The sequence below is a fragment of the Physeter macrocephalus genome, chromosome 14 (genome assembly GCF_002837175.3).
Source record: "Physeter macrocephalus isolate SW-GA chromosome 14, ASM283717v5, whole genome shotgun sequence".
In the NCBI taxonomy this organism is placed as follows: domain Eukaryota; kingdom Metazoa; phylum Chordata; class Mammalia; order Artiodactyla; family Physeteridae; genus Physeter; species Physeter macrocephalus.
In genome coordinates this window covers 98,171,323-98,183,349 of record NC_041227.1, presented here as the reverse complement: position 1 = coordinate 98,183,349, position 12,027 = coordinate 98,171,323, and the positions used below count along the sequence as shown (strand labels likewise).

The 12,027-nt window shown below is 49.9% G+C and overlaps 2 protein-coding genes across 2 annotated transcripts; one reads left to right on the top strand and one right to left on the bottom strand.

The window, feature by feature from the left end:
- Positions 1–1,210: 1,210 nt before the first annotated feature.
- Positions 1,211–3,937, top strand: CCL1 (C-C motif chemokine ligand 1). Its single transcript, XM_007105615.4, has 3 exons — positions 1,211–1,330; positions 2,508–2,622; positions 3,753–3,937. Exons 1-3 carry the CDS (start codon positions 1,255–1,257, stop codon positions 3,841–3,843), a joined length of 282 nt encoding a protein of 93 aa, XP_007105677.1. The 5' UTR covers positions 1,211–1,254; the 3' UTR covers positions 3,844–3,937.
- A 3,092-nt stretch (positions 3,938–7,029) lies between these two features.
- LOC112065988 (C-C motif chemokine 13-like) lies at positions 7,030–8,589 on the bottom strand. The gene is made up of 3 exons (XM_024127791.1): positions 8,583–8,589; positions 7,692–7,806; positions 7,030–7,228 (listed from the first exon to the last, which is right to left on the bottom strand). Exons 1-3 carry the CDS (start codon positions 8,587–8,589, stop codon positions 7,030–7,032), a joined length of 321 nt encoding a protein of 106 aa, XP_023983559.1.
- Between the last annotated feature and the right edge of the window lie 3,438 nt (positions 8,590–12,027).

Genomic DNA, 12,027 nt, shown 5'->3' with positions numbered 1-12,027 from the left:
CGCTCCGCGGCATGTGGGATCCTCCCAGACCGGGGCGCGAACCCGGTTCCCCTGCATCGGCAGGCGGACGCGCAACCACTGCGCCACCAGGGAAGCCCCCAAACTTCTTACTAAGAAAAGGGTAGTTCACGTGAGAAACTGGTTCAGTGTCGATGCTGGGAGCTTTTCTTACCTTTCCCTCAACTATGCAGTTCTGATCCGTCACATTCAAGGCCATGGAGATTTTAATTGAGCTATTACTTGGCCCATGCTTTGTGCCAGGCTTAGAGAAGAAGAGATGGAGTAGGGCTGGGGGGCGGGACCCTGTGGGACGATAGGTTTCCATGCAATTGGAGCCTCTGGCCAGTTCCTTCTGGGGCTGCGGGAGGGGGGAAGGGGGAGGCATGACTAAGTCTTTCTGTCGCCTCTTTTCCTGTCCTGGGCTCATGGTAGCCGCAGTGAGGGAGAGGATGGGAAGTGATCAGCTGGAGGGGCAGCCCTGTCCTGGTCTCGAGTGGGCCGGGCAGCATCCCCGGGAGGAGGGGAGAGCAAAGTATTTCCTGGGTGGCGACCTGGCCCCTCTCTGTGTCCCATGTGAGTCTAAAGGATCTAAGGTGACATTTAACCAATTGGCCACATCCCTTTAATCTCCTTCCTCTTTGAGACCGCACTAAAAGGACAACCAAGGAATAAAATGTATCAGTCTGAGAGGACAAAGAAAATAGGAGAGTGACAACAGTGTCTTAGTGATTTCAACTGCTTTAAGAGGTGATGTGACTCGGGCGAGTTTCTGTATCCGCTGATTTGCAGAGCTTGGATTCAAACCCATGTGTGTCTCAGTGCTGGTGCAGAGCTCTTCTGCCCCACCATGTGCCTGGGACAGTGGCTCCATCCTGGATGGAAAGACGTGGCATCAGAGGAGCCACAGACAGGCCTCTTCCTCTCATTCACATTTTTCCATGTCCCTCTCAGCTGGGACAGCTTCTACTCAACCTCTCAAGATCCTTATCTGCTCCTGCGCTTAGGGAAGTTTCCCTACACCTCTCACACCACCCAGGAGAGGCGAGGAAAGGAGTTTTCCACGTGGTCACTGGATGTGAGTAACCATCTCTTCTTCCTGTGACTTCCCCACCTCTGCGCTGGGGCTTGGAAAACCCCACCCAGGTCTTCTAATAAAAGCTCTGGTTACTGCAGGACGGGCCAGAGGACAGCTGTTCACTCCACCAGACTCCTTGAGGGACTCCTTCCAGGGAGGCCTGAGCTGGATGTCCTGAGATGAAGATCATCACCGCGGTTCTGGTGTGCCTGCTGCTGGCCGGGGCGTGGCTACAGGACGTGAATGCCAAGAGCAGTGAGTTTGGCTGGAGTCTCTTTGCTCCTCCTTGGGGAGGGCGGAGACGCAGGCAGGTGCTCTGGGGTCGGGGGCAGGCTCACCCTGAGCTCACTGCCTTCATCTCCACTCCTCCAGCAAGAATTCTCCCTGGAGAGGAGGAAGGGAGGACTTGCCTGCGGGCAGGGGGACAGTAGGAGAACCATAAGTCTGGGACCCACACAGACCGCTAAGCAGCTGGCTTCAGCCAAAGGAGGCCAGCCTCGTCCAGACCCTGTGGACTGATGGAGGGCAGCTGTGAGGTCATTGAGGCCAAGGTGGAGGCCTGAGGTCCAGAGGAGGGACTGACTGGGGTCTCGCCTCCACTGTGTAACAGATAACTGGCAGAGTCTGAGGTCAGGATCTGGGGCTTTAACAGTTGGCTAACCTTGGGCAAGTTACTATACCTCCCAAACTCTGGTTTCGCTATCCGTAAGATGGGTTTGATAACATCTGCCCTCTAAGGCTGATGAGAGAATACTGACCTAACAGCAGACATACGGAAGGGGCTTTGCGAACGGTCAAACCAGGAGGAAGAAGCCAGGAATGAAATGCAAGTCTTTTGAGGGTGGGGTGTGCGTGGGGGGTGGGGGGGGCTACAAACGGGCAGAGCGGGAGTTGCGGGTCAGAGCTGAGGACCAGGGTGGAGGGTGAAGTTGGGACTGCGTGGGGCTGATCAGTTCCTGGAAGCTCTTGCCTGGTCATTTCATCGGTCTGAGCTCCGAAAACAGTCCCTAATCCTGCCCCAGATAGCGGACTACTGTTGAATCGGACTCACCAGGGTCTCAGGGCCCTTGAACCCAAATATAAGGGCAGAGCCATACGCTAGTGGTGGGATGTCAGAACTAGAATAGCCTTTAGAAATCAGTCTAAAGAGTCTTGCTTTACAGCTGGCAAGTCTGGGGCCCAGGGGAGGGCTCATCTTGACCAAAGCCACACAGCTGTTTTGTGGGGAGCTGGGATCTGAACCCCAGTGTCCTGACTGCCTAAATACAGAACTGGGTGGCTGATGAGACACTAGTGCCCTTTGGATGTGATCCCAAAGCCTGAGCCTGTCCTGGAAGGGTTTTTCGTTTTTGTTTTTTTCCCCATCGTGGATGAGAGGAACTCAGTCCAGCTTGAGAAGTGGATGCAAACCATCTTTGCGCTTCTCTTCTAGTGCATGTGTCATCCTCCAATTGTTGTTTCACACCGGTGGCGAGAAGGATGGCCCTGAGGAGAATCCAGTGTTACAAGAACACCAGCTCCACCTGCTCCTACAAAAACCATCTAATGTGAGTGGTTGTATCCTCTTCCATCCTTGACTCCCTTCTCCAGAGGACAGAAACCGGCCCACTTGGAATTAGAATAGCAGACGCTAGATGGCGATGTTCCACCGGATTAAGGTTTTTTAACCAAACTAGTGAGGCGGCCAAAACCTGGGCGCAGGAGCTGAGTGGGCGCTAGGCCGGACACCTGTGCTCCTGCAGTGACATGGGTTTCTTGGAGCTGCAAGGCGCCAAGTGTTCTATCTTAATATTTTATGCCCAGAGCGGAAAAGCTCCAGGCACTGCTGGGTGATGGTAAGAGTGAGGGCCTCTCAGTTAGTTTCTGCTTCTGGATTTGCCAACCTATAATCTTGAGTGACTCTGGACAGGTAAGTCTTCTGAACCTCCTTATCTGGGTAGCCCCTCTGCACTCCTGACCTGTGAAGTGGCGTAAACACGATAGCTGCATCACAGGGTCGTTATGAAGCTCCAGGGAGGTAGCTTACACTTGCCACTCAGTGTCTATAAGGCACTTTCATGTATATTACTATCTCATCTAACTCTCTTGGTGCACACATTTTCATTATCGTGAAAACTGAGGTTCAGGGAATTGGAGAGATTTGTCTAAGGTCTTGCAGATAATTAAAGGCAGAATTGATCTACGGTTTTGGACAATAGCCAAGTTTGGGAGGTGGGCAGATCAGAAAAGAAACACATGTGAGCGTGTGCACACACACACACACACACACACACACACACACACACACACATACATCCAAGGCAATGACTAGGGGTCCCGGATGGACACAGACACATGAAAAGATGGAGCAGGTGGGCCCTCAGAGATGTTCTGAGGGGGGAATTTTCCATGTTAGCAGATCCTCAGAATGTCTGCAGCCTTCCCTCTACCTTGATACAATGAATCCGCAAAAGGGGTCCAGGAAATGCAATTTTAAAAGCCCCCCCCATCCCTTGCCCCTGAAGCTTGGGTGTTCCTCCCAGTGTACAAACTAGGTCTTATGCAACAACTTCATTTTATAGGCCCCGGGAGAAAAGCTTAGGGGCACCCAGGAGCAATGAGGGGGTGATGGGACTTGTGTGTGGCACCCAGGGGGTGGCTCAGGTGACTTAGCCCTTCCTTTGTTCTCTGCCTACAGATTGAAGCTGAACAGAGGCCGAGAGGCCTGTGTCTCACAGACAAAATCGTGGGTTCGGGATTATTTAAAAAGGATAAACCCCTGCCGGTGAAAGGAAATATGAGCCGATTCCTTTCCATCCTGGGCTCTGGACACCGCGTGGCTTTACCTGTCCCCTCAACGCCCAACCCTACACCAGTCCTTCTGTCCCAACTTTGCCGGGTCACGCCAGAGGGTCTGCTGGGTCCTGATAAGCTATGTTGTCACTTATCGCTTTATATACTTAAATTCTAGAATCTTCAACTTCTGCCTCCCTGTGCCTCTTGGACCCCACAGGGATTTCAGGGTGCAAAGCTGATTGCCATTGAGGGGCTGGGGTCAGGAGCCGGAGAAAAGGAAACATGTTGGACCTGGTGCCAGGAGAACTGACTTCTCACCAATAGGAGCCAATAAATGACTTACACCTCTCAGCTGACTGCCTTTGTCCTGGGGGATAAGCCTCGACTCGGGGTTGTGATGTAGATTCTCTGGGTTGTGATGTAGATTCTCTGGGTTGTGATGTAGATTCTCTGCGGGGCTGGGTCCCCATTTGGATGCAGGATGTTCCCCATCATCCCCGCCTACTCTGCCCTGCCCAGAGGGTTCAGAGGCTGATGATATCCAAAAGCTGCCCTAGCTGGAAGGGATCCTGGGCATCATCTGCCTGTAAGACAGTGCTAGCCCCATTGTATAGATGAGGTGACTGAGGGCTGGAGAGGGACACCCATAGGCCTGAGGACACGCAGAAAGTCAGGATCAGGCATTAGAGCCCAGGGTTCCCGCTGCTTGGCTGCCTACAAAACCAAACTCACAAGTGTTGCTACAAAGGAAAGTTGCCTCTAATCACAATGCTGGCAATCTGGGGAGATGGTGGACTCAGCGTCCCCCCAAAACCACCTCCGAAGATTCTGCTTGCTATGAAAGTTTATTTTTTTAATTAATTAATTAATTTATTTATTTATTTATTTATTTTTGGCTATATTGGGTCTTCGTTGCGGCGCGCAGACTTTCTCTAGTTGCGGTGAGCGGCGGCTGCTCTTCGTTGCGGTGCACGGGCTTCTCATTGTCATGGCTTCTCCTGTTGCGGAGCACAGGCTGTAGGGTGCACGGGCTTCAGTAGTTGTAGCACGCGGGCTCAGTAGTTGTGGCGCACAGGTTTCGTTGCTCCGCGGCATGTGGGATCTTCCCGGACCAGGGCTCGAACCCGTGTCCCCTGCATTGGCAGGCGGATCCTTAACCACTGCGCCACCAGGGAAGTCCGGCCATGAAAGTTTTTAAGGGGAAACAGGGAAGTAATCTCAGTTAATCACTGAAATGGGGGGTCAGAGTCATCACCGTCCCCCGCTGTGTGCAGGCTTGTGTGCAAGCTGGTCGACTCCTTGTGATCTTTCTTTAGATGCTCTCTTGTTAGCAGTTTTTTCGAGAGATTACTGAAGGGGAAGCTGGGGAAGAGATCTGGTCCTCGGTTAATTACTTACTCTTCATTTCTGCTTCTTTGATCTATGTAAAGAACCAACAAGTTAGGCAAAGTGTTGTGTGATCAAAAGGTTTGAAAAGTGTGCTAGGGCCAGAGATGAGTAGAGCATGGGGGTGACTGGTTTAAGTTTAGCAACAAGATAAAGGGGACCTCCTGCAGAGAGCGCTTTCCTGCCCAAAGCTGCTTACAATGCCTCCCAGGGTAGAACTCTTCCCCGAGTCCCCAGATGCCACGTGACTGTGTGGTACAGCATGATACCCGGACCCTGTCTCAACCGGACAGAGCCTGCAGAGTTGGTTAGCAGGGCCTTCTCCTGGGAAGGGCCCTGGGGAGGGTCCAGGCATCGGTGGGTCCACGTCTGATGAAGATGCCGACACAAGTCATCCAGGGGAGGGAGGCAGTCTGGGAAGAACAGGAGGCCCCTCAGGGGACAGAGAGGAAGAGGAGGTCCTGTCCCTTTAAGAGGGACAATCACAAGCTCCAACTTGTGTAACATGAGACCCTCGGGAGACTAGCAAAGGAGGGCAGTGAATTCTGGGTCTCAGGGTTTGGTGGCTTTAGGGGAGACGGGCTCCTGTCCTGTGTCTCCCGGCTTTTCCCTCTTTCCCCGGCATTCAACATGCAGCGCATCTGGCTCATTCTTCTTAGGCCACCTCTTCTCTCGGTCCCCATGGCTGCCCCGCTTCGTTGGCTACCCCTCACCTGGACCATTGCAGTAGGCTGCTCTCACTGCCCCCCTGCCAACCCCATCCTGCCCTCGGCCCCCATCCCAGCCTACTCTTCCTGGCACCCCACACCCTGCCCTCCCCATCGCTCCAAAGACTTCAGAGCTGACTCCAAACTCCCACCTTGATATTCCGATTCCTCTATAACCATGCCTCAACCTTCCTTTCCAAAGGTCTCTGGCTTTTCCATTCTGGATCCCTTACTCTGACTATTTGGGGATATTCCCTGCAGGCCCTCTCCCCTCTTTTCCATCCCGCATCTCCTCCGGGAGAGCCTTTGCTGTGACTACTGTGCTACACCATCTGTCCAAGTCCCATCTTTGCTGTCAAGTCTGATATGTTAATCAGGACGGGTCACCTGATTCCTCCCCCTCCCCCGCCCCCACCAGGGGGTGTGTCAAGTGCACTTACTGGCTGTATTACTCCAGGGTGGAGGACGAGGGCAGGGAGACCCACTGGAAGCTAATGCTGGGGACTGGAGCCATTGTTCTAGAATATCCTGGGCTGATAAGCCAGGCCCTCCCTGACACTCAGACGGGCCCGGGTTAGCCACACAGCCAGGCCCTGGCTACATCTGCATTCCTCTAGCACTCTCTGCCATCCACCTGCACCTGAGAGCACCCCCTACTGGTTGGGAGTTATCCCTGAAGAAAACGCCACTACTGTATTAGAGATTTTAAACAAAATGTATTTTCTGCAAAAAGTCAGCCATCCTACAATTGCATTCATGTTTCCATGTTAACACATTTAGCAACACCTCACGTTCACCAGGCGCTGTCCTCCCTAGATCGCAGTAGCCCTTCTTCGCCATGGCTCTCATAGGCACGCTCATCACCCCTGGGGAGTTAGGCAGGAGAAAGACCCACTGCCCACAGCTTACGGGAGAAGGAACTGGGGCTCATGACAGGAACCGAGTGGCTCAAGGCCTTGCTTTAAAAAAAGAGATCACCGATATTCAAAATAACTCCCCAACCAGCCACAATTCAAATAATACTAAATATTACTTAAGACATAGTACATTTTGCATCAGGAAACAGAAAGCACCCTATTTGAAAATTCAGGTCAATTTAGTCCAGGATAGAGACAGGAAGCCTGGGGGAGAAGAATCATTTCTCAGCCTCTGGCTTGGTCTTAGTGTGGCCAAAAGAGTCCAAGTCTTCACGGTGTGAGGTTTCTGACCCAGGTGTTTCATATAATTCCAGACCCATTGCTCCTTTGGGTTGGCACTGATGTCCTCGGCCAGTTTGGTTCTAAAGCTGTGGGTGAAGGTGGGCTGGCAGGGTTAGGTGAAATGTTGGAGGGTTTTATCCAAGGCATTAGGGATGACCAGGCCCACCTGCTACAGGTGAGGTGCTGCCCTGGGACAGGAAGTCAGAGGGGTGTGGAAAGGAGAGGCCCTCCGGGGGTAGTTGCTGTTCTCGCCGCGCCCTGGGAGAAGCTGGCCTGGCATCCAGCAGGGCAACCGCCCAAGTGTGAGGCTGGTACCCATTCAGCGAGGAGGGTGTGGGATGTTACCGGCCCTCTCTGGGCCTAGTCCCTGATGTAATAATAGGAGGCTTTGGATTACATAGTCTGGTTGGATCTTATCCCCTGAGTAGGACATCTCAAATTAGTCTATGTCTGTCTTGTGGGGCAGAACTTAGGATGGGGGGGATGGAAGGAAAGGGAAGGGGTGAGATGAGGTGGGGCTCTGGAGGGGAGCAGGGTTTTTCTAGCTACAGGACAGCTGCCTGCAGACACTGGCTACTGGTGATTCCATAGCTCTTCAGCCTCTGCAAGGGGATCTTCTTATGGTTAAATGTGAGACAGCAGTTGAACAGGTCACGGAGTGCATCTAGAAATAAAAGTCACAGAGAAAAGCATTTGAGATGTCAGGCTTTTCTCAGCTTGAATGCAGCAGGGGAAGGAAAGCTAAGAGGTATAGAAGTGTGTCTTCTCCACCCCAGGTCCAGTGCTCCTGCCTGCTGCCCCGAGAGGGGTGGGACCAGGAACATGTGGCTCGAGATTTTGAGGTTGATTCTGCATGGTGGGGACACATCTTTGCTGACTGAGGGAGGCCAGTGTGACAGGTCCTGAATATGGCCCCCAACCTGCAGGGTTTGGAGTGATCAGCTGGGGTCAAAGAAAAGGCCCTGGATCTGCAGTAGAGTTTAGGCTTTATTCCGGCTCTGCGGTGTCCTGGAGGGGGGAGGGGGCAGGTAGGATGCCTGCTGTCCCCAACCTGGGCTTCTGCTTTCTGTCTCCAAAATTAGATGTTAAAACTCCAAGGACCCCGGATGCTCTGATAGTCCCCGAAGTGGGTCACTTTGGCTTAGGCCTTCCTAGAAGATGAGAAACAAAGGGAAGGAGAGAGGGGAAGGGAAGGGGGGAGAAAGATTGAATTTACTTGGCTGAGGGAGCACCTGGGTGCTGATGGCAGCTGCTGTGGACACCTTCCTGTTGGAGGGGGAAGATGTGAGCTTCCGCCTAAGAACTGTCGGTTTCTGGGTTTATCTCAGCCTCTTGGCAGCTCTGGCTGCCCTGCCTGCCTTTGTAGGTAGCAGAGAGGATCGTTGCCTGGCCAGGGTACAGTCAAGTCAAGATGAATCTACTAAGATTCTGAATTCTTACCGTGCATCCTGAATCTACTAAGCTGGAGGCTGGGTTGCCAAAGAGTTTTCCGGGAAATGCAAGGCAAAGGCTGTGGCCTGTAGCAGGGTAGGCACTGTTTCCCTCCAGCCGCCCAGACCACAGAGATGAAGACAGAACACAGATGTGCTGGCACTCACCCCGGTCAGTGATCCGAGGAGCTGCTTTCTCCAAAATGAAAAAGAAACCATAGAAAAGAACTCTTATGCTAAGGACTTTCCCCTATTACATATTTAGTCCTGACAAGGTTAAGCGCTATTATTATCACGCCCATGTACAGATGGGGACACCGAGGGGCAGAGAGATTAAATAACTTGCCCAATGTCTCACGGGGAGTGAGGGGTGACACTGGGAGAAAAAGCCAGTCTGTTTACGTATAATCACCAAGAGAGTTTCATGTAGCTGATGTCTTTTTCCAAGGCAAGTTTTAGGTGGAAGTCTCATACTGGAGACAGATTAAAGCCAGCTTCTGGTGACCAGCCTCCTCCCATCACATAAAGGTGCTCCCTTCTGCTACTCAGGCCCAGAGGGATGCGGTTTGAAAACCACTGATTTGTCTAAGCCCCTTGTTTTCAGGAAGGATCATTGATAGGACGGGGTGGGGAGCGGAGCGATGAAGTGGGGCTCTTTGTTCCTGAACCTGGCTCCCTCCTGCAAGGGGTCTGAGCTAGGAGCTTGGGGTGGGGGGGAGTGCCAATGAACACGGTGGCAAGGAGGGAACAGCTTGGACTCTGACAGAATACCTGGCAAGGCCCTTGGCCTCAGTGTTCCTATCCCCATGCTCTTTCTTGGCTCCCAGACTTTGCTTACTTTTTGCACCTGCTTGGAATATTCCCCTGTCCACTTTCCATTCTTGCAAGTTTTTCTACTCTAGCAAAACAAGCCCAGTGATAGTAAAAGAAATGAAATAAAGAGCTATGGTTTGTGAAATAGAAAAGAATATCTAGACAAAGGGCTAAAGAAGCTCAAATTTGGTTCTTTGACAAGCCTACAAAGAAGCTGAAACTCTCCTGAACTGACCATGAAAAAAGGAAAAAAGGCACCAGTAGGGGACATCACTACAGAGCCTGCAGACACAAAGACGAAAATAAGAACCTTATGCCAATAGCTTTAATTTAGAAGACGTGGACGGATTTCTTAAAATCTAACTTACCAGATTGCAAGAAAAAAAATTTTAAAAACCTTCAAACTATTTAAAAAATTGAGTCAGTAGTGAAAAACCTTCCCGCAAAACATCCTCCAGTCTCCAGAAGCTTTAACAGCTCTTCCTCCAAGCATTCCAAGAACAAATAATTCTGATCTTACACAATCGCTTCCAGAGAATATCGAAAGTGTTCACTCTTCGACTCGTTTTATAAGTCTTTGACATATAAACTTCTCAGGAACCACAAAAGAAAAGATTTCAAGCTTGTCCCTGCAGACACACATTCCATTCTTTTGTGGATCACATCAATAAGACTGCAGGTCTTCTGGCTTTGGGTTGGGTTTGGACATGGGGGAACCCTGCAGGGTGTTGGAAAGAGGGAGGAGTTAGGGTGAAGTACTGATTTCTCTGTTGCCTCCTTACACCTCTGCCTGGATGCAGCTCTCAACCAGTGGTTTTCCCTTCCTTTCCAGGTGGCCCTCTCCATGACTCTCTCCGTCCAGTTTTGGGGGACCACACTCTGTCCTTGCTCCTTTGGGTCCAAGGGTGGTCACCATGCTGTCACTAGCCTCAGAGTACCAAAGCAGCCCTATGGTTTCTCCACACCCAGCCCACCTCTTGGTAAATAGCATTTTTATTAAACCCTCCTCAGATCATTCCAATTTCAGTGTCATCTATTTCTTCCTGACTGACATAGGTTTAGGTACCAGACGTGGCTCCTGGTGATAGACCTTCCAAATGGGATTCTGGAATTGGGTTGCTCATATATTTTAGGAGCATAATAATGGCACCTGCTGGCATCATGATTACTTAAATTATCACCAATAGTAGGATGGCAGACTGTGTTGTATCAAGCCCTCCAGCTGATTCTTAATGGGCACTAAAATTTGAGAACCACGGGATTCCAGCATATCCCATGGCCATCTCTGATCTGTAGTGAATAGCCACCAGAGAGCTCTTAAGGACGCTGCCCTCCTCTCATGGCCCCATCAAAGCATGCCTTGGTAAGGGAAGTGTCCTCTGGCCTTGCCTGGGAGTGCAGTTAGGGATGGCTAGGCAGCTTGCACATAATAGATCCTTTTCAATAGACCCACTTCCCTGAGCCTTTAGACACCTTCCCAATGTCCCAGGGGAGTTCTGGCATTTCAACTTCATCAACTGCAGGCCTGTTTTAAAGTCTAGATTCCAATCAGCCAATCTAGCTTAATATTCATCATCCCCAAGTACTTGTGCTAGTGCATTGAATCCTGAATTCTGGATAAGCACGTTCATGCCAATGAATTTAACCAACTGAGTCTTGTATGTTATTATCCTCTTACAATCCACTCCTACACATGCACCCTAAACTTTTCTCCAAATTGAGTGAGTGGGGGGACATTCAAACACTTCCAGCTGAAGGGACTCCTGTCTGTCCTTCCCTCTGCTTCAGGACCTATTATCTTGTAAGAAAATATGTTTGGGAGCCTGGGGTCTGGAGTCAACCAGACATGGATTTAAGTCCTGTATTTGCCATTTACTGGTTATATGATTTGGAGCAAATTGCTTACCTCTCTGAGCCTCTAAGAGGAACTGATTGCTAATTATTACCTCATTGTGATGTTCTGAGAACCTAATAAGATAATGAATGCATGCAAAGTGCTCAGTCCTGTGCCAATAATTTCTATTTTGAAAAATGTTTTAGGTTCATTGAAGTATAGTTAATTTACAATGTTGTGTTAGTTTCTGGTATATAGCAAAGTGATTCAGTTTTTTATGTATATATATATATATGTTATTTTTCATATTCTTTCCCGTTACGGTTTATTACAGGATATTGAATGTAATTCCTTGTGCTATACAGTAGGACCCTGTTATTTATTTTACATATAGTAGTTTGTATCTGCTAATCCCAAACTCCTAATTTATCCTTCCCCCACCCCCTTTCCCCCTTGGTAACAATGTTTGTTTTCTATGTCTGTGAGTCTGTTTCTGTTTTGTAAATAAGCTCATTTGTATCATATTTTAGATTCTACATAAAAGTGATACCATATGGTATTTGTCTTTCTCTTTCTGACTTAACTTCACTTAGTATAATCTCTAGGTCCATCCATGTTGCTGCAAATGGCATTATTTCATTGTTTTTTATGGCTGAGTAAAAAAATATATATATATATTTATATATATAAAGGAGGAAGAGAGCAACCAAATCAATAAACAAATCTACCAATGATAATAAACTCTAAATACTAAACTAAGATAAACATAAAACCAGAAACAAATTAGATGCAGAAAGCAAACCGCAAG